The sequence below is a fragment of the Gobius niger genome, assembly GCF_951799975.1.
Source record: "Gobius niger genome assembly, chromosome: 16".
NCBI classification, from domain to species: Eukaryota; Metazoa; Chordata; class Actinopteri; order Gobiiformes; family Gobiidae; genus Gobius; species Gobius niger.
Genome location: NC_136867.1, coordinates 10,031,520 through 10,054,278, shown reverse-complemented (window position 1 = coordinate 10,054,278; position 22,759 = coordinate 10,031,520). Strand labels below are relative to the sequence as shown.

The following is a 22,759-nucleotide window of genomic DNA, read 5'->3' as shown; positions in this document are numbered from 1 at the left end:
GTTCTCAGTTAAGGACAATCATGTCTCAAAAACACAGAAAACTGCGGTTAAATTGACGGGAGAAGAAAGAACACAAAGGCACGATGATAATTGCATAATTATCACTTGCTTTATTGTGAGGAGCGGCGCTGGAACTCACAGAAGATGGATTTTAATTCAGCTTCTAGAACTAATCCCATTGTGAAGTGTATTGTGCACATCCATTACCATTGCCTTCGATTTAATTGCTGTGTTTGTATGTGACTTCTTCATTACTGTTTAGTTCAGAAGTTTGAAGCAATCTCCAGAATACAGAGAATCATGATTCATTTTGGTCGCTCACTTCAGAAACAGATGTCCTTGGCCTGACTTCTATCACATCCGAGTGTAAAAGTAGATTAAATAGGGCAGCCATTCCCAAAGTGGGATCGGGGGAGGGGGCCTCCAAAGGTTGTCCACACATCATTTTAATAGAAAAAAATGGGATTTAAATGACACATTGAATATTCTTTGAAAAGAGTGAATTCATGCTGTTCTGGCCGTGATGTGCTGGACTTTGGCCAGGGATGAACGAGGGCATCAGCGTTATTTCGTCTTAGTTGAATAGGCCATAATTCAGAGTTTAAGTGCCATATGACTATGAGCTGTTGACCATTTTGTTATTCATAAAAATGAACAGCAGAATAAAGCATAGGACCTCTAAGTCTGAGAATGTGTGACAACAGAAGTGGTGACGAGGTCATTCTTGAGCTCAGAGAGGGGCTGCATTCCTCTGAAACTCCCGGGATGATGTAAATGCTTCTCTCAGAGCCTCTCGCATCAGTACGTGTGGAGGGAGCGCTCACGCCACCACATATCAAGTCATGAGTGGATCCGTGGCTCACCAGGCCTTTCCCTGCGGCCACAACTGACATTAATCCTAACACTGGAGTCCGTGCGCCCCCATGACAGGAGGCCATCGCGCCGCTAACGAGGAAAGGTGCCGGGCTTTGTGACCGTCTCTATGCGAGCCCAGGCGGGGTGTCCCAGGGCAGGGCAGACACCACACACAAGGGCACGGAGGTGAAAGACAGGGGGATGTGAGGCTGCGCTTGACACGGAACAAAAACATGAAGCTGTATTTCTGATAAAAGGGATCGTCATTTTTTGAGCAGGCAATACCAGGCTCAGACCTGCCACTGATGCTTAAAGAGTTCTTGGAAACAGGGTCTTGGCTTTATTTTTTTAAATGAGAGAAAAAAAAGTGCAACTGGAAAGGCTGCCAGAAGGGCCCACGGGTATAGTGTTTCAATGGCAGAAAACGTTTAGAAAAGTGAACATACTACATTACCAGTTGTACTTTTTAATTGAATAGAATAATTTTAAAAAAATGCAGTGTCTTGTGAAATAGTTCAAACATACTCATAATTAATCTCATTTTTTCTCCTCCTGGATAATGGCTGCAGTTGGTCAGGTCGAGAGTGCCCAAAGAATGAGACCAGATAACTACCTGAGCGACCGGTTTATTCCATCAATGGGTTTCTTCTTCCCTGATTCAACATTCCAAGATGACAATGTCAGGATTGGTCGGCCTCACGTTGAGAAAGAGTGGTTCAGGGAGCACGAGACATCATTTTCACGTGGATCGGCCGCCACAGAGTCCACATCTTTGAGACGTGCTGGAGAAGGCTTTGTGCAGTGGTCGCACTCTCCCATCATCAATGCAAGATCTTGGTGAAAAACAAATGCAACACTGGCTCTTGTGACATTGCAGAAGCTTACTGAAACAATGCCATAGAGAATGTGTGCTATCATTAAAGCTATAGGCGGTCCAACCAAATATTAGAGCGTGTTACGTTTTGGGGGAGTTTCACCTGTATCAGACTACAGGTGAAACTTTGAAAATTAGAATATCGTGGAAAAAGTTAATTTATTTCTGTAATTTTTTTTTTTTTATGATTCTGGCTTACAGCTTGTAAAAAACCCAAATTCAAAATCTCAGAAGATTACATGAAATCAATGAAAATGATTTTAAACAGAGAAATGTGGGTCTTCTGAAAATTATAATCATGTGGGTCCCATTTGCGGTCATCCCTGCAGCTTGTGCACCTTTTTCTGCCACACTTTTCCACTTAACTTTCTGCTTTGATGCAGCACTTTGACAAAATCCAACTTCTTTTATTAGCTTTTGGGGTTTTCCCTCCTTATGGGGCGTGTCAAGTTTTCTGTAACTGTCAGGCCAGCAGTCTTCCTCATGATGGTGAATTCTACTGAACCACTGAGGCCATTTAAAGTCTCAGGGACCCTTCGTATCATCATACAAAGTGAGATGTATCAAGCCTTATAATAATATTGATTGTGGCTCAGCTTGAAATCATAATCATCAAAAACTTTGCATGTCATGAGCCTATGTAATGTTAGTTTCACTTTTAACTTGAATTACAGAAATCAATGAACTTTTTCACGATATTCCAATTTTCCGAGTTTCACCTGTATGGTTGTGGCATCGTGGTTTGAGCCTTTGTGTTATAAAGTCTGTCTGTGAAGGAATACTGCACTGCATGCAGCCTACAGTGGAATGAAAAGATTTTCTTGGTTTATTACAGGTTAAATAATAGTACAAATACAATAATCATGCATTTCAGAGAACATGTTTTAACAGATGTATACAGAGGGTGAGGTGGTGGTTCTGGCTGGTGTTATTAACTCATGTGGTGTTGGACAGTGTCAACAGCAGATCTGTTAACTGTTGTCCACTGAGCAGCGCTTGAACCTTTGGCCTTCTCACACCGCTCATGACATTATGTTGACATTTTAACTAATCCCTCCCACAGTTCCTAATCCCGGGGGCCATGGACTGGCGTGACCCTTTGTCGCAGCTCAGGCCCTTCACATGCACTCACCTCGCCGCTCACCTGCGGTCGACCCTCCAAATCCTCATTACTTCACCAAAAATTACTTCCAGGAGTCCACTTAACGCACTCAAACATGTGCTGCGGCGGTGCCGTCGCTTGGTCTCACAGCAAGAAGGTCCAGCGTTTGGATTGAGTGAGACCTTTCAGCACAAGTTTATACATCCTCCTCACACCTCCTGGATGAGTGTGAACTCCTTCATCAGTGATGCAAGATTGACTGTGGTTCAATCTAAAGGTACAAGTACTAGCACATCATGTATTTGAGTACGGTGAACTTTCAACTCATTATAAGTTTGAGTTTGAAGATTATTTCAATATAGAACATTTCGTCCAAGCAGGAATGGTTTAGCAGGGAGGGTGCCACGAATTTTTTGGTGTATCTGTAATATTTTGGCTTATGTAAAAAAAAAAAAATGAACATTAGTTTCATCGCCACAAAAGTTTAGAAATTGGGACATGGTTAAAGTTATTACATGCTGCAGTCTTCGGGTTGGTTACAATAGAAAATTCAAAATGTTTCAATGCAAGCTTTCCTCAGATGCAGAAACAAAACAAAGATGTAAAACAATTATAGACAGGTTTGTTAATGGCTGCAACCAGTGTTTCCAGGTACCTTGAGCAAATAATCGGATTACTCCCTCAAAACAATTGCGTCACTGATTACTTTATATTAGAAGTAACCGTACAAGTTATTTTATTAGTTGAATATATTACGTCAGTCCCGAGACGCAAGAAGGAAGCAAATATCTGTTTACTCAAGAAAATGGTTTTGAAAGAGGAACGTGTTCAATTAATCAACACTACGGCACAAGTAACATTAGCAGAGAATAGATGCATATTTGTATACTACGCAATTGTACAATATGGTGTCAACTTAGACAGGGTTCCCACTCTTTACTTGAAATAATTTTCAAGGTAATTTCAAGGATTTTCAAGGACATTTTAAAGTACAAAAAAATAAAAATAATCACATCTATGAAAAAGGAAAAAAAAACCTGCCCTCCCCAGTTAGTCCCTTTGTGAGTTCACTCTCCATTTTGAATCTGTGATCAAATAATGTAGTCCATGGCGACAGACGTAGTTGTTTAGGTCTGAAGAGGAACAGAGCATACACGTCGCTCTGCAGGTAAGGTTATAGGAATCATACTAAAATGGAGGTCCATTGGGGAAAACCCCCCAAAAAACGAGCTGAGGTAGGGTTGACCAGGTCTAAACCAGAACTGAACCCGGACCTAGTCAGGACTAACGCAATAATGAATTAGGTGTAAACCAGCAACCAAATGCAATCCAGATCTTATCCCATGAAAATGGGTCAGGGGTGCAGAAGGTGTGAAGAATATTACCCCTTTAGGGGTGTCCAGGGGCGTGCTCCCCCGGGAAGAAATTATTTTAAATTCCATATTTTAAAGCATCAATCTGATGCATTTTTTGCCAACCTTGGGAGAGCTGGAGAAACTTCAGCCAGGAGTCAAAAATATGATTTTCTCATTTTCCATGCGTTTTCCATGACTTGAAAAGAGACATGTTATTTTCCAGGTTTTCCAGATTTTCAAGGACGAGTGGGAACCCTGCGCTCTTCCACTTACAGTAGACACTGATGGTTCGATTACAGTGCTCTGACCTCCTCAAAGATACACTTTGCACAAGAAAACTAAAGCCTGTTTTTCTTTAGCTATAGTTGTAATTGTTGTGGCTTGATAAAATCCCAACACAGTTACTACTGTTGTAGTCCATGAATGGAAAGTCCCTGAAAAGGAAAACAGCTCGATGTAGCTCTGTCCTCGAACACAGATCCACATTGGACACAATGCATGTTGAAGCATGGCCACCCATCTTTATTAGCCCATGTTTTTCCAAGCATGTTTACTGAATGAGTCTGACAGTTCATACCAGCACGGATAAATTCTGTTCACAGAAATGGTCTTTGCAGTTACGTAAAGTTTCACTTGTGCAAACAGAAGAGAGGTGAAATAAGAGGTACAAGATGACAAGCCATTTATTTAGTAATACATTCTGCAAACTAGAAATTTCTTCAAACTTCAAAGGCTAAAAAAATAAAATGAAAGAAAAACGAAGGAAAAAGAAGATAAGATGTAAGAAGCAGGGAGAAAAATGCATCAATTCACAGGCAAGGAATGCAATTTGTTCAATTGACAACACAAATAGTACGATTTAGTTCATCGAACAAAGCTTTTTTTTTTTTAAACATGTTTTCTATTTTCTCTGCCATTCCTTTGGAGCTAAAATAGAATACAAAATATACAGTTATTGAACTTTGTCAAATCACTCACAGAGGCCTCTGACAAGCTTTTGAATCAACAATGACAATATTTATCTACAGCACTCTAAAGCTATTTCTGCATGTAATCATAAATATATCCAACATGAATGCATGTGTGCACATCATCATGAGGTTACCATGTTAACACTTGAATTGGTATGACATCTGCAGTGGGAACTACTTTGCTTCCTTTTTCTCTTAAAAGTTCAAAAACATGGAGAAAAAGAAGAGCTTCCGACCAACGCCGGTCCGGAAGCTTGTACCTTGTTGAACCTGGACAGTCTCTTTGAAGAGGTGTCCCGACACAGAGACATGAGAGAGAGAACGGCAAACTCATAAGCCACGTTTCCACTGAGCAATAAAGAGTGAGGCCTGGGACTTCACTGAGAAAAGCTCAGAGTACTGGCCCAAACCGGTTAGTGTTACCCTACTGCTGATGTTGCAAGAGTCATTCCTATGGGGACTTCTGCATGTGGGGATTGCTCGTTTTTTGTTCAATGCAAAGATCTTGTTGGTATCTGATTATTAATTGGTTGATTTGTTACAAAAGTAAATTTGGTCCAATGATTTGAGCGGCTCAACATCTATTTAAAAGACCATGAGAGGTGAAGTGACAATTTCATGAGGAAAAGTTGGAATAAAAAAATGTAAATTATGTCCTAGAACGGGAAGGCATTGTCAGGCCCAACACTGTGAAAGATTTCTTTTAGTTTTGGCCACTCAGGGCAGGTTCTGCACCCCAGCTATTAAAAAAGAAAAAAATCCAGCTGCCACCAAGCAAACTTGACTACGCCTATTCTCAAACATCGGTGAGAAAGGAAGAGAGAATTCCAAGCTTCCAAAACTTGGATTTGTCCATGGCCCATTGGTACAGTATTCCACGGGCCTCACTCGGGCTTCGCTGAGTGAAAACGTGACTGCGTCTGCGGCGGACCACACTTTTGGGGAAAACAGAACATCAGGTAAGGCAAATCGGTGAGCTTATATCTGAGTGGTGGAGAGAGAACCACCACGGTTAGGATCACATAGTACATAAACCACAGAACCCAGGAACATCGTTGGTTACAAAAACGCTGAGAAACGTGCAGACTGCCGCCTCTGCGCGCCAATCGATCTTGCGCAGAAGGCAACCAAGTCAGCGGCGCAGAGATCTTTTGATACCATTTTTGTGATTTCATTTAGTGCATTTGACACTTTTACTCTGAACCCTCAAACTGTTCTCACAAGCCTATTTTGTAAGCATCACGAGCAGAGACAGGTGAGCATATAGGGCACTCTGAGGGCGGGACGCCAGCTTCTACCAAAGGCCAATAGTGTTTTGAGATGGTAGTATTTCTATAAAAACATTAGTCATCATTGCTTTCAAATGATAACGTTTCAGTCAATAGCTTGGGTCACAGAGCACACGAGCAATAGGTTAAGGGATAAACTACTGTCAGTCTCAGCTACTTTTATGAAACTAACACGCCATGAGGTAATTATAAAGAGTAATCGAAAGTGGAAAAGGTAGTTTTGATTTATCTGAAAGCTGCAAATGTGTCATGATAAATAATGTTACAGAATGAGACGTTCAAATGACAGGCATAATTTAGGAGAAAGTCAGCGCCGTTTTGTTCAAGAGACCCTGATGAGCTTTTTATTGATTAAAATGTGACTGCACAAGGCTTTCAAAATCACTGTCCAGAGAAGTCTTTCAGTGGATCCAGACTCAAGCTTTTCTTCTAATCCCACTTGTTTACTATTTAACAAACTTTTCAAATAGTTATTGCATGTTTTGTTATTGTTCTGCACATTTTTAAAACTTTAAAATAAGTGGTTTATGAGCTGCATTAACAAAGACAAGAGATTCAAACCATGGCATTTCTGTTGTGTGGGTTCACAGCACAAACTACGATCCCACTTGAGCTAAGAATTTACTATTGACTGCTGTGCAATGCTTGTGTTGTGCGAGGTGAATGGCTGCAGTAGCTTATACATGCCCATCGGAGCTGGCGGTTAAGGGCTTCTTGGAAATACAACATTTCTCGCAGTGAATTGCTCAGGAGCCACTCAGCCGTCTGTGTTAGTGCGAGCTCGTTTTTCCTGCTGAACTCATGGTAAACAGCGTGACGTCTGCAGGACCGAGCCAGGTCTGAGCTGTGCGTTTGGCCTTCGCCGCAGAGCTCCACGGTCTTGAAGCCGATTAAAGAGGCTTCATGAAATGTCGTTAATACTTTTAGGCCAATGTTAAAAGTCTGATCTTTGACCCTTTTGCCACAAAAAAAAAAAAATGTTATGCAGCAAAATAAGAATTTAACTAAAAAAATCATCAAGGATAAGAAAAAAGGTTAGGATTGTCATCTAAAATATTTAGTAGTTTAGTTCAGTGTATGACGGCGACCCCAGTCATACACCAGAATCACCCCTTTGTTTATTGCTACAAAAAAAAAAAAATAGCTCAAGTAACATGATTTATTCCTTGAAAGTCAGAAAATGAAGTACATGGATTTCCAACAGTGGTGTTTTGGGAAAATAAGTGCAATTATTAAAAATAATTTCCATTAAAACAGTAGAACGAGTAATTTTGTGTTGATACAGAGTAAGTCACTGTTCCCATGGGGACGTGGATCATCCAAACACACATGAAAGCAGCAAACCGATGAGCTTTGTGCATGCGGCGGGAGGGGCTTGGAGAACTCAAAAGTGCTAAGAAACGGGACATTTGTTCTTGGGTACTGATAAAATAAACTTTGATGATCGTGGCTGTTTAGAAACTTGCACTAAGTTTTGGCAAACACAGGTACGCAACAGGTATATAGTGAAAGTATTTGACATTTATAATTGGCAAAAAGGAGGTCAATTTATTATGTCACTGATTTGGGTACATCACTCATTTACAAGTTGCAACAATATTGTGGCTTTAAAGGTTTTTTTCACTTTTTGCAGCAGTGAAAAGAAAAAGATTGGGAAAGGTCAAAAATAATTTAGCACCCACGACATAATGGGCATGTGGAAAGATACAATGGAAAATATAAACATCGCACTACAGATTTTAGGTTTTCAAGTTAATTCTTGTCTACGTTCACTTCCTGGCCCTGCTGTAGCACATACATGTTATAGCGTGAAAGTATTTTCTGTTTCTCCGACAGTTCAAGGACGCGGTTAAAATGATGCGGTTTGTTTCGTGTTTGAAATTGTTTAAAAGCTTGTAAACTTCATGGACTTTTGATTGGAGCTGCACATTCAGAACTCCCTTTCCACCGACACACGTGAGCACTCGGACGAGCGCCCCGCACACTGCCAGGGCTCCGTCTTACAAAGTCTCGATAGGAGTGTACAGAAACATGCATACAAAAATAAAATACAATAAAAAGCACAGGGTTTGATGGTTGTGGTACAGAGAGCTTACTGTGCTGTCGACTATACATTTACCCGTTTCTTCAGGAGAACAAGTGAGAAAGAAAGGAAAGCGCCGACTGTGTGGCTGAAGGGCAGGCTTCACTCACGGACATTTGGAATAGTTCCAAAGGAGCAGGAAAAGGCAGACAGTGCATGAAAGGTTCTCTTTTTCATTTAACTTAAAATCAAGCGGCATAAATACAGGCCATTTGTACAGGACAATTGCACTTCACAAAAACAGAAATATACAAAACGCACGCACACACACACAAATGTGAATCAAATTAATTACAGCAAAAAAAACAAAAAAATAATCTACTGAAGCGGTTAACTGAACCAAAAGTAAGAAAACCTCGGGGACTCACTTGTTATGTTATTTTAGAGGAGAGTATAAGTGAAGACAGACGGAGACAAGACGCTGAGGATCCTGAATCCAGAGTGGACTGGTGCAGCACTTGACACGTGTGCGGTGCATGCATCTCCTCCTTCCTCGTCACGTCCATTTCCCTTCTTTAGAAACCAAGAGCCCAGAGGTACAGGGGGGAACTCTGAGCCAGCTGCTGTGGTCTGGAGAGGTGGGTCTGTGTAAACTGCGCTGTGTTAGTGCTGGAGCGTGGGTTACCACATGTCGTCTGTGGAGGCCGAGTCCTTGGTGAGAGAGGGAAAGCAAGTAGAAACTCTTCAGTCTTTCTACCAAGTCTAGTCACAATGGCAGAGTACAACAACTTCAGTACAGAGAGCGACAGACACCATGGAGGATGGAAATGAGATGGAGCCATAGAACTGGGACACAACATGGACTGGAGGAGGGAATGCACCCACAGTTTGATGATCAAGGTTGAAGTGATTTACAATAAAAAGAAAAAAGCGAATCAATTACAGTACCGTCTAATGGAAATAAGAAACTTAAAGGTGACTTCTAGTTATTTTTCACAAAGGAAAGTGGTAACGATCTTAGAATAGGTTGTGTTCACATAACATCACATTAAAACTGAGTTGGTGCAGCTAAGAGTTCTATTGTAGTAACCATGGCAATTAATTCTATGGTTAATACATTGAATTAATTGCACCGCACCTCTCTGACATCTCTAATGGCTGGACCCATCCACATGAAACAAAAGCAGTCACAAAGTTCCATGTCTTCTCTCTCAGCACTAGGGTCAAATGACTGTCTTATAAAAAGGTGTCCAAAAGTTTTGACAACGTTCAAAATGATGCGTGTCCAGCCATAAGATGAATGTGGCAGGTTTGTGAATCCAATCACTTCCAAATAATTATCATGTTTTACATTTGTAGGTTGTTTGGACATTTCTTCCAAAACTGCCTTTCCCATTGAGTTGCACAGGCGCCTGCTCCAACTCAAATTATGACATTCTATACCATTGCGAACGGAAACCATAAGCAGCACTTCACCTTTGGGACACGGCTTTGGTATTGAATATAATGAGTAATGAGGAGCAATTTTATAGTGAGACACATGTGAAAGGTTCTCTTGCGTGTCTTGGGGAAATGCCCGCTGCTCGAACTGGGGTCACACGAGAGAGAGATCGTACACCAGCTGTTGAGCGGTGCATTTAAAAGGAACACTGGCTCCCAGTCCCAACCCACTTGCATATGTAGAAGTTTGCCATTGAATAGCGCATTATCCAATCAAAGGTGAAGCTCTGTACTCGGTATGGTACAGGGGTCGCAGGAGGGCAGATCTGTGATCTGCTTCCTGGCTCATCCCTCATTTGTTTGTGTGAACCTGGAGCTACACAACCGCACCTCTCCTACATCTTTAAGACACAAGTCAATCATTTACTCCCAAAACACCATCTCAAAAGGAGGAGGAAATACAACAAGTAGCTTTGTCCTTCAATTCGGGAGACACAAAGACCAATAAAGGCACTGCAAAACAGAGACACTACCATGTATTGGGCAGAGCTAATGAAATAGTGCTGCTTTTCCAGTGTAGCCTAACCCAGGGCACCAATATACAATTAGTGCTGGTTTGACAATGAAAGAATGAAAGAATAAATAAAAAACACAGGAATTGTATTTGATACAGAGAAAGGAAGGAATTGCTCCATACGAGGATGAGTTCCTTCAAAAGGCGATAAGAATCAGCAGACTTCAATGCACCAACAATAGGGCTGTGTACCCTTAAATGATAACAGTACCATAAAAATAACAGTATAAACATTTTTTTTAAATATCTTTAGGTGACCAAGTTTTGATGCCTGTTGGGTCCAGGGACAGAATTAAAAAGGAAATTACTTGGTTGTTTCACCTCAAATAAATAAATGATGGAAATTCTAAATAAATAGTCTTTATGGATTAAATTAACTTTATTCTTCTGTTTGATGGCTCTAGAAGAAAAGTATAGTATAGGTATTACAAAAGGATTGTTTTTGTATTGATATAGAAAACCAAGTATCATTAAAGTATCAGTGTTGAAAAACATGTAATGCAGGGGTGCCCAAAGTGTAGCCCTCAGGTTTCTCTCATCGCCAGAGATGGTAATTAAAAAAAATAAAAAATCCACACAATTAAAACTCCAAAAATTAACATTTATTATAAGACTGAGCCGGCATTATGGTCCCAAACCTAAATACAAGTGTGGGGAATGGTTTCAACCTCTCTTAAATACACGCAGTTGAATGTTTGAATGCATTGACCACTGTGGCCCTCCCTGCCTCATACATGTCAATATACGGTAAGGGTGGGCCATATCGTATTGCACATCCATATCGTATTATTCTATCGTCATCACGACAGAATTTTCTACATCGTTGTAATTTTCTATATCGTTGTAATTTTCTACATCGTTGTAATTTTCTTTATCGCAGTAGACACAGTATCATTTATGTTACGCTCAGCTCCATCAGAGCAGCATAAACACTGACCGCTTAAAAAGTAAAATGAAATGAAGGACGTAAAGATTATATTTGCGAGGAAGGCTGGAATTTTAAAGTCATTTGTCCATTGTCGACTATATCGTTATATATATCATTATCATGATATTTCTTTTTTATATCGTGATATAGATTTCAGGCCATATCGCCCTGCCCCAAAACACGGCCCTTGGTTTGGACTCTGATGTAATGGTACCCAGCCCTAACCAAAAATTATTAAAATAATGAAAATAAACAAACTTGTGTATTTCTCTTCATTGGATGCTTTGTAATTCTTTATTTCTCGTGGAATTTGGCAAACAGGGTTGGGCATAATAAGTATCAACTTCAGCCTAAACCCTTTTGGTCGTACTGTACATGGAATAATGGTAATGTTTTGTTTTTGTTTTTATTAAAAGAATGTAATGACTGAATATGAATATGAATGCAATGTGATATGGGCAGCTCCAACAACTGCCCCCACGACCCGGCAACGGACAAGTGGAAGAAAATGGATGGATGGATAATGACTGAATAAACGATGCTAACACATGCTAAAAGATTTCAGGACATTTTAGACATCCATAAGATTTGGCGCTCTCCAGTGTCTTCAGATGGTGACACTTATGGATCAGCCTCGAGGACAAACATTGGTGCAATTTTCAATGAATTGCTCGACGCATGGCCTCTTTGCTTATTTGCTTTCAATGATCGCCGATTATGTTTCTCCCAATGGGTGCCTAGTCAAATGACCGCATTGGATGCTCTCCTTATTGAGCTAAATGAGCAAAGAGGATTTCTATTGAATAGTTTTGTGATCAGAGCCTGGATGCCCCAAAGATTTGGGTGGGTGCTCAGGATTGGACATATGATACTGCATGTTTTTTAACAACAGGAATGTCTGTTTAGTGCACCTGCCTAAGAAACAAACATTCATTTCATTGAATTTTGTCCAGTAGTTGCTTGGCACTGTCAGTAAAAACTGTTGAGAAGTTGGGCACTGATTCCTACACCACATACTACAGTCCACGACTGTAAACACCTCTAGTTTGATTGCAATACATTGCATGTCACATTACTCAGTTCAAGAGCTGAATCACTGATAAATTAGCTTCAGGCACAACTTACTCTAATAGTAAACAATCTTCTTCCCCATCTGCCACCTCAAACTGTAACCAATTCCACATAGTTCACAATGACCTTTAAATGGCTTTAATTGCTGACCACCAGTAAAAACAACAGTGTTTTGGTGGCTTTTGGCCAATTGCTGCGGCCCTGTCTGTGGTTAGACATTTTGAGGACAGGTTTGTGATCAATCAAGAGAAAGGATGAAAAGCAGGCCTCTCCTGGTTGTCCTTTAATGAGGTAACAGATCAACTCTGAAGTGCTAACCTGGCTAGTCACAATCAGATTTAGGCTAGTATTTTAATATTCTACAAAGACTACAACTATGTAAATGCAAGAGTCTGAGAAAAATCAACTGGCAAAGCACTAAAGCTGTTGAAGTGAGAGAAGTTGCAGTTGGCCCTGAATGATGGAGGATGATGGTGGAAATCATTTGCTAGCGTGATTCTGGATGCTACTGTGTTCAAAAGAAAGTTGGAGTGGCTGCCTTGCCAGACTTGTAAAGTGCATATCACTTTCATATGACAACAGCAGCGCTGACGTTTAAAGGGACTAGACGCAAATTAGTAATTTTTATACTCACTACTGCCTCCTCAGGTCTTGTGTATAACTGCAGTTTCTATATTAAGCTCGTGCATGACGGCACTTCGGACCAGAATCAACACCTTTTTGAGTGACTCTGAGAAAAAACAAAACTTGTAAAAAAAATCTTTTTCATCTAATTGCAGCTGGTCAGTAACCGGGATATAACCTGGCATTATTATTAGTCTATAAGAAGTTACAAGACAGGACATTTTTCCATTTGCTTCTGGAATTGGCAAACGTTATTTAGCAGCTATTTCCACTCAGAGAAGAATCTATACATCGTCAGTAAACCAGGGACGCACCAATCCAATAATGGTATCGTATATCGGAGCCAATTCAGGAAATAAAATGTGCCTAGAAAAATCCAGACTGACCGTCAGAGTCGGCATCAACTATATTTCTAGAGCAGAAAAGCAAATAGGAAGCGGAGTAAACCAATCAGCAAAGGGCAAACGTGTGTCGTTGATGCGGTTCTGCGCTAATGTTCGAACAGGGTTATAAATGACTAAAGTCTCTCACTCTCCCATGTGCTATCCGTAGATTGTTACTGAGGGAACTTCCGCATCCCAAGAGTTACACTGCTCACGCACAACAAGCGACAAAAATAAACAAATCTGATTGCACGGATCCATTTGAATTTGGCAAGAGCGGCAAATGAGGGCGTCCTGGCCAGACTGACATCCCAATGTTTAAAAAATACAGAGGGGTCATTATTGTGGACTGGCCAGGCTAGACAAAAATACGGTATCAGGTATTGATTCTTAATATCAGATACTGAACCGAAATCCGTTTTACCTCTCACCATTATAATAACACAAGTTTCACCAACTAAATCTGAGTGAATAAAATGATGTACCTTATTTTGAAACTCTGAACCTGGACAAGTCAACTGCAGAAGCTGAGCACACACACTACACGCCTCTTTTTGCCAAATTTTGCAAAAGTTTTCAGTCGCGGTGATTCATGACTAGTTGGAGGCAGTCACAGAGAATCGTGTCTCGTAGTGTGGGGGGGTTTAACGACTGGACTCGCATGTTCAAATCGAGTAATGTGGGCAGCAGAAAGATCTGATTAAACCCCCCCAATTTTAAGGCCAATTTTGGAGGCACAGGACAAGCGTGGGTGGATTTACTGTCCCAAAAGTGAACACACAGAATGCAGCGGTCATAACAGAATGGAATACACAGAGAAAATGAAGTATGTTATCGAAAAAAAGTTTAGGTACTACTAGTATCGAAAGCAGGTGTATGTAATTTAGTTAATGAAATCCGGTTTCCCCTACCACTGAAAACATGTACAATAGGTCAGGATGAATGAGATCGTGTTTGAGAGTGCGCAAGGGGGACGCACTCTCAAACACGCATGCGTGGGTAAATCCTTTTTCTTCCTAAATCCTAATTTTGGCTACCATACAAACCACTCCGCCATTGAAATGTGTGAGCGAGTTCAGGTAGCGGAGCGTGAACACTGAAGTATATTGAGCCATAACCGTGAACTGTAAGGCTTACGGGCATTGGTTAAAGACTACAAGTCTCAAGTGACATTTCTTGCAAATATTTATGTTGTCAATATCTTGAAAGCGAGGGAAAAGGAGCGGCAGGAGCGAACCATAGCGGACAGGGGACAACAGGACCTGGGATCAGCCTGACACAGACAACGCCACTTTTTAAATCATTTAAATTGGTCTTGAAATCACAGGGAAAAGTTTCAAAACAGTGTTGGTGTTAAAATATAGTGGGTACATTTCCATCTGTCGATTAGCTATGTTGTACACCATCAGATCACTCGTAAAATAAATTTACTTATAAAAGGTAAATTTAGATGGCCTAGCCTATATGTTTATGTTGATCTCTCTGGTCACAATAATAATAAAGATTTTGTTTACTGTCCACTATTGACAAAAAAAAAAAGAAGGATTCTACGTTTTTATTTCTCATTCCAGTTTAATGAATATCGGCGACATGAGGCCACAGTTTCAGACCCTGCACTTTGTCCAACAGTCGCTTTCAAGGGTCAGAAATGTTTTTCTCACATATTGTTCCAACTATGTGAACAAGGACTGGTCGTCACTTTTGAAGCATCTCTACATATGAACAGCCGTTCAGTTCTTTCAATTTCTGTCTATCTCCGTCCACAGCCCTGGTTGTAAAAATAGACTTTAAGCTAATATTGTAACAAGCTCCACGGCAACGACAAAAACGCTTTATATCATCAACTTTCCAGCGGTTAAAACGGTCCAAATCAGAGCTTTCTTCGTTGCTTCACGCTAACTATCAATATCGTTTGGTAGCCAAAATATATATATATATATATAAAATAGCCATAATGCAACGGGGAACCCGACATGGGCATTCGGCTTATTAGCCCATGGCTACAATCCGGTGTGGCTTGGTTACATGCATGAGACCCATGTATGTTCATTAACATGCACTGTCCCGACCAAATCTACCAACAGATAAAAAATAAATAAATAATGTTAAATAACTAACAGATTGTAAAGGACAAGTTGTAAAAATCACATCACTCTATCTTGTTTATATTAATGTAATGTCATAATGCCAATTATTGTAGAAAAGTCCAGTGATCCTCGTTTGTTTTTCCATGACTGTTTATTTACAGATATAATTGATAACTTACATGCAATAAGAAAAGATGAGACTTAATTGATCTCACACTGGAGAAAAGAGAACCATTATTTCTTTCTGACTCACAGCGAGCCAGTCTCTGGGTATCGGTTGGAAGCTCTACAGTAAACTAATCTTCAATTAAGAATGAGAATTACAACAATCTGATACCTTATAAAAAAAAAGGGAACTTTGACACAAAATGATGGGTATGGCAACACTTCAATTTCTCACCTATTAAAAAAATTTTGGTTCAAAATGTACAGTATGCATGTCCATAAATGCCTCTAGTAAAACGTGTTTCAGGTTCAATGTTACCAACCGTCCAAATGAAAAAAACATCACACAGCCGTCAAGGTTAAGTCCCCACAAGAAAGTGGAAAAATTCTCAGTGTTGACCCAGTGCCACCAAGTCGTGAATGCAGTCATTGTGCCTCTGATGAGACACTTCCTTTCATATTTACACTTAGAATGTGAGGAAGCCTTCACACCATATTCACCTGCTTGTTTTTGTTTAAGAGGACCTTTGTGGTAATTGTGGTTTAGGGTCAGGATTGACAGTAAAACGTGTCAGATTCTTCATCATAGTCCAGTAAAATTCGCCAGAAACACTTCTTTGAGTCAAACTCGTCTCCACAGACACAAACCCGCCTGCAGAGGCACTGTTCACGCCACACACGCCAGAGGGATTGAAAACTAAATTCAAAAGAGCACTGTATATTAGATCTACATCTAAGACGAATGTTAACAGGTGGGTCACTAAAAGATTTTACTTACAACAATCCTTAAGAGTATACATTAATGCATGGGCGCTGCAAGTAGATCACGAGCTGTAAATAAAGTGAATCAGCCGATGTCCGCTTTTCACTGACACAAAGAGCGACCCGTTGGACACCGACAGGAAGCCGCGCGATCTAAACAAGTACCACTGTGAGCTACGAGTCAGAATACAAGCAGTGTTTACTATATTGGCTCCTTAAACAGCCACAGACGCTGCAAACCCGAGCAGCCCAATGGTTATGAATCACTGCTAGTAGAATGCAACAGAAATGTGAGCAATGTACAGTGTCAGCATAAAATCTGACTGTGTCCAATGTAGTAAAGTGTTCAATGATGAGAACGCTAAACATGGGGCATAAGAGATTACACCATTTGTACCAGCAAAATGTACATTGTTGTTCCGAAGACTATACTACTCATAGTTTCATAGTTATAGAATTTAACATTTCCAAATAAAAGCAAGACAAGTTTTTTTAGTGGAGAACCTAATCTAATCAGACAAGTACACAAACTATTCATGTGACTTTATACTGTGTATACCTACATTTTAATTAGTACGATTTCTGTTATGCTTCCTCCAATAACGCCGATATTCACTTTTACAAAAAAATACAATAAAAAACAAATGGATGACAGTGAAAAGTGAAACAGAGCAGACCCTCAAACCTCAAATGACAACCTAAAACTCTGTATCGGAGGGGAGCTCCTCAGAGGAAATTCACACCTTCCACACTTAACTTTTCCACTTAAACTGACCTGGTAAAAAAAATGCACCCCTTTTGTATTTAAACCATTTCTTACCAATTCCTTATGTTTGACACTGGGACAGACTATCAGGTTCAGTGTTAAAGCAGGGCATGCAAGAGTTATAAATACACATGAGAACATGCACCCAACATGCCACTCACATGAAGGCTCCATACTTACTGTGTCATCACTCCGGTACGGGTTCAGTTTGTTGTATACCGCTTCAATAACGCTTCGCCTACACAGAAAAAAAGCAATGGATTTAAAAGGGGAAAATAAGCTACTTTTCGGTTTAGTTTATTTTGGCAGCAAGGTCAAAGAAAAGGAAAATAACTTACAAATGCCTACCCCTTCATACATAGCAAAACATAGCCGTTGACATTCATTTCATTTCATTGATCATGACTACAATAAAGTCCATATGCATACGATCACAGTCCGTGATGGCTTTGACATCACTAAGATGAAAACATGCAACATTTTAGGTCATGGTTTGTCAGTAGTAGCTTATTGGTCAAGTATTGCTTCTTCACGTCCATGTTTGAATTGCTCAAATGAGGCGCTAACCTCAAGTTCCTCATCTTGGACAAGTTCATTTTTCCTAGAAGATTATATCTTTCATCTCTGTTGCTGAAAATCTTTTGAATATTTGAAGGAAGCTGATTATGTTTGACATCATACATTATCAGGAGAGTTATGAATTTGATCAAGTCCTCTACTCCTAATGGACACAACTTTAGAAAAAGAGGGTTAGTGTGATCACGAACCCCTGTTTTACGGACATCTCTCAGAGCTTTTTCCTAGTACAATAAGAGTGTTTATTTGTTTTTTATATGTATTTGCCCAGACTTCAATACCATAGCTTATATGAGAGTACAATAAAGAGTATATAGGGATTCACTATCTATTATATGTTTTACTTTACCTATTAGTGCAATGCTCTAGCCAATTTTAATTTATTACATGTATTCGATTTTTTTATTTCCAAATAGTTTAGTTTTTTCTTTAATTTTCCTCAACCATTGCTTAATCCTATGAAGTTCTATGGTCACCTCAACCATGATACCGTCTGGTATCATTTGCAAATAGTACCATTTTTATTTTTGATACTTGACATAAGTCATTTATGTAAAGCAAAAACAACTTTGGACCGAGTGTTGAACCCTGAGGTAACCCGCATGATACATGTCTCAGAGTAGATTTGTACACGCCGATTGCTGCCTTTCACTTAAATAACATTGTTACTACTGCAAGGAAATACCTCGTATACCGCTTTATTCCAATTTCTGAAGTTAATATTATGGTCTACTATGTATGGTCTACTGTAATCGAATGCTTTTTATAAATAATCAAAATTGTTGATAAAAAGTCCTTATTCTCAATGCCATTAGTGACTTCTTCAACCAAGTCAATCAATACGAGCGATCGCTGTTATTGTTTACTTCCGCAATTTTCGCCGGATGTTTGGTAGGCAGCTGATGCATACAGGCCTCTAACTCGGTTTTATAAAATGATAGATCTGTTACAACGCAAGAGAAGCAATGCCCTGTTTATGGACATTGTTTTTGCTGATTATAGGATTTTAATAAAATGTTTATCAAATATGAAAATGTAAAATGCCTACCACGGCCAACGGATGTGACGACATCGCGATTGCTCGTATGCAAGGGTTGTAGGTTTGCCATTTATAAAGCCATAATGACTGTCATGTAATAGACTGAATTTGTCAATTAAATTATTAAGTCTGTCAGCAATATTTTAGAAAACTGAGACAACAGTGAGATTGGTCTGTAGTTATTAAAACCATGCTTATCGCTGGACTTAAATATTGGAACCACCTTTTAGTTGGAAATGTGGCCGTTAGAAAGGAGAGACTGCAGATGTGCTCAAAGGGGTTTACAATTTCATGAATTACACTTTTAATCAAGATCATGTCAAAACACAATCAATGGATTTTTTATTGCTAAACTTGCACACAGTACTTAATATTTCTTCTTCATTGACTGGAGCGAGAAAGAAAGACATTGAGTTTTTATTTTTATAGCAATTTGTTCTGCAAGATTAGGCCCAATATATTCTTATTAAATTGATCGGCAACTTCGCACATCTTCTATTTTTTTTGTCATTATAAATTAAGTAATGTATAGGCCAGTTTATATTTGGTCTCTATTTAAATAGAATATTAAATACTTTCCAGATTTCTGTAATCTCATTATTATTGCTTTCAAGCAGATTTGTAAAATAATCTTTCTTGCTAGTTCTTAATATAGTGACTAATTTATTTTTGTATCTCTTATGCTTTGTTTCATTTTAGTTTATGATCTATTTCTTAAGAATTGTCTGTACAATAGGTTTTTCTTTTTGCATTTAAGACCTTTGGTGGATATTTTCTACTGAAAGAGTTTGAAAGTATTTAGGAAATGGTTGTAAGCTCCACATCATCCTTTTCATTGATGACATATTCCCAGTTCTACTAAGCTCTGCTTGAAAGCGACTAATGCCAACAGTCCCATCTGAGGAGAGCAATGTTTGGTGAGTGATGTAACTTGTTTAGTGAATCAACAGTTGGCTATAAGATACGGCTGCTTTCTGGTTAAGCTTCAGATCTTAGGGCTGGTGTACACTCCGCGATTTTTTATTTTTATTTTATGAAGATATTTAGATGTCACATTGCACAACATGGGGATTATAAAATCATGAGCTGCACTCGTCTCCACTACACGATGGCTCAAAGAGAATCATACCTAGTTTATCGTAGCGAATACAGACAGCATGCGTTTAGCTGAGGCACGGGCCGCAGACTAGCAGTGTTTATTTCCAGAGTGAAATCTTGCCGTTTATGGCAGAGTCACGGCACAGATGTGATTTAATTCTGCAGACTTGATCGGATATATCGGTTTGCATTTGTGAGCCTTTGTTTCGCATTTTTAAGCCGTGTGGTCGTCATCTCCTGGTGCTAGCTTGGGCTGCTCTGTGCTACAGTGTGCAGAGGCAGATCGTGTCAGGCCAAGTCTGAGCTGCATTACAATCACTGACTGTCATTTTACATCTCTGCCATGAGCCAATCGTTCTCCCGTAAAAAGTGGTGTGACGTTAACAAACTAATCCTGAAGATATCTGCTAGCAGCCGGTGGCTAGTTAGCTTTAGCCTACTAGCTTCTCTGCATTACCAGCACTGTCCTCTATTCATTGTACCGAGACCTTTTTAAAGGACATTGCTCAACATTTCTTCTTATCGTTTATCCTTAGTCTGTCACATTTTGTCCCAGGTTTATGGTGATATAGTTATTGTTCGTTGCATGTTTGTGAGAGAGACGGTTTGCAGCTTATTGGGACAAATGATCCCATTGACTACAATAGCTTTACAGCGACCGTTAACAATTTGCTGTCTGTATCTACATTACTAAATAATAAATAAAAATAAATAAAATAAAATAAAATCAGTGGTGTTTGCAGTGTGGAGTTTGAGAGCTAATAAGACTTAGGGCTGCAGCAAACAATTTTCAACTGATGTTGTATTGTTGTGCTTTGATCCCCATAGACTATTGAAATCAAACTTACTTGCTTGCCAGCTCGCCACCAGGTGGGAGGTTAGGTATGCTTTCAGATGCTAATGTCCGCATCACATGGACCAAATCTGGAACTCCTTCATCTCCTTGCTTTTTCATTATTTCTGGTGGAAAACAAATCCAAGAAGAATAATAGTAAGTTGTGGAAAACCGTCAGTAGTGTTATTGGCTGTCAATAGCATTTTTAAACTGTACCTTCCACTCTTGATTCCAGATATTTATCGAGTTCTGCTTCTCGCTTCACTGCTTCTGGAGAAACTTTGGGAGCTCCAGAAAAACAGACTATCACAACACTCATATTGTCCCGACTCCCCTGTCAACAAAAAATAAAATCTGGAATTACTCTAGACAAAGTTTAGTGGAAACAGTTTGACAGTAAGTACAGACCTTGTACAAGCAGGTGTCGAGGATTTCATTGCTGACTCGTTCAAGGTCATCTGTCACCTCTAACCTCGACCTGACAAAGTCACAAAGTTGTTCATTGGCCATAACATCCCAGATGCCATCACATGCTAGAATTATAAATTCATCTTCTGCCTCGCATCGCTCTATTGCATAAACTTCAGGCTCCGGAGACACCAGCTGCTCTGTAGGGCCTTTTCCATGCACACATTTGTAGTCGAAGTCTCCCAGAGCCCGAGACACAGCCAAAGAGCCATTGACACGCTGGATCATGACAGAGCCACCAGCATTCTGGATCCTCTCTTTCTCCAACGGATTATTGGGTTTGTGATCCTGTGTGAAGAAGTGCACAGCCCCAGCCCTGCTCTGCAGCGCACGCGAGTCACCGCAGTTGATAAAGTACACGTGAGTGGGAGAAATTAAGACTCCCACTGCAGTGGAGCCACTGCGGTCCACTCCATGCTTCTTCTCAGAGATGGTTCGCATATGTTCGTCAATTTGCAGGAATCCTGTGCGGATGCCGTTCTTCACACTGTCTACACTGGCATCCTCCTGTAGCGCACTCTGGAAGTCTGAGTTGGTTGTAATGTGCTCAAGAAGGTGCTCACAGCAGTATTTGGCTACCTGAGAGCCGGCATGACCATCATAAACAGCAAAGAAGGACCAAAGATCCAGCCCATGCGGCAGACCAATGACGGCTGTATGTGCATCTTCCATCTCCACACGCCAGCCCTGCATGCTGCTCAGACCATACCTCACGCTGTTCCCCTCACCATGAGAATTGTATTTCTCCATCTTTGGTTTATCCAGGAAAGCCCCCATTGTGTCCCACCTGAAATTGTCAAGACAAGGAAAGACAAGTTAAAAGAGTTATGTATACACACAGAATAATAATAACAACAGAATAATGTAGAAAGCAGTTGTAATAGGAATAATAACAATACATTTTTGATTATTTTCAATTAAATTTTCAACTAAATAAATAGAAGTCAAATGACAAGTATTGAACTGATAAGCATTCCCCAATCCTGACAATGTGATGATAAAAAAACACAATACATCTAAAGCTACGTGGTACTGGCAGCATGGAGCTGTCATAGAAGAAACGCTCTAGTCACAAGACAGCACAATGTTAAATGCAAAATTCATGACACCACTGGTGTCCCGAGCTCTTGACAGGCCTCTTTTTACGGTTGTAACGTAGTTGTCAAGTAGGCAGCCCACGGCCTGTGTTACCACCGCTAGCCTAGCCTGCAACCACACGCACGTCAACATTTGGAGAGTGGAACCAATTACTTACCCAAAACAATCCAATAAATGAATGGACTGGAGCAAAACTGCAAACCAAATCTGGGCTATGTTCTAGTTGATTGCACCAGAATGGGTAAACCGACGAAAAGTAGGAGCCCAACACGGTACAGCTAGGCTAGTTAGCAGTGAATAATCGTCGCTCAACACTAAATGCATCTAATTTATCCAGTTGCGAAGGTCCCTGTTGACGTGCTGCACGTGGAGAGTT

General features: G+C 40.1%; 1 protein-coding gene across 1 annotated transcript; it reads right to left on the bottom strand.

Annotated features, from left to right (window-relative positions):
* Positions 1–5,910: 5,910 nt before the first annotated feature.
* On the bottom strand, positions 5,911–22,108 carry ppm1aa (protein phosphatase, Mg2+/Mn2+ dependent, 1Aa). The gene is made up of 5 exons (XM_079573131.1): positions 21,226–22,108; positions 21,034–21,151; positions 20,831–20,942; positions 17,450–17,507; positions 5,911–9,180 (listed from the first exon to the last, which is right to left on the bottom strand). Exons 1-5 carry the CDS (start codon positions 22,060–22,062, stop codon positions 9,151–9,153), a joined length of 1,155 nt encoding a protein of 384 aa, XP_079429257.1. The 5' UTR covers positions 22,063–22,108; the 3' UTR covers positions 5,911–9,150.
* Positions 22,109–22,759: the final 651 nt, after the last annotated feature.

Excerpts from the sequence above, each read along its gene's own strand:
- ppm1aa (XM_079573131.1), bottom strand. The coding sequence starts at position 22,062 with ATGGGGGCTTTCCTGGATAAACCAAAGATGGAGAAATACAATTCTCAT. Across the intron at positions 20,943-21,033 it reads TCTGGAATCAAGAGTGGAAG|AAATAATGAAAAAGCAAGGA; the intron begins GTACAGTTTAAA and ends GTTTTCCACCAG. Across the intron at positions 17,508-20,830 it reads GGTGGCGAGCTGGCAAGCAA|GCGAAGCGTTATTGAAGCGG; the intron begins GTAAGTTTGATT and ends TTTTCTGTGTAG.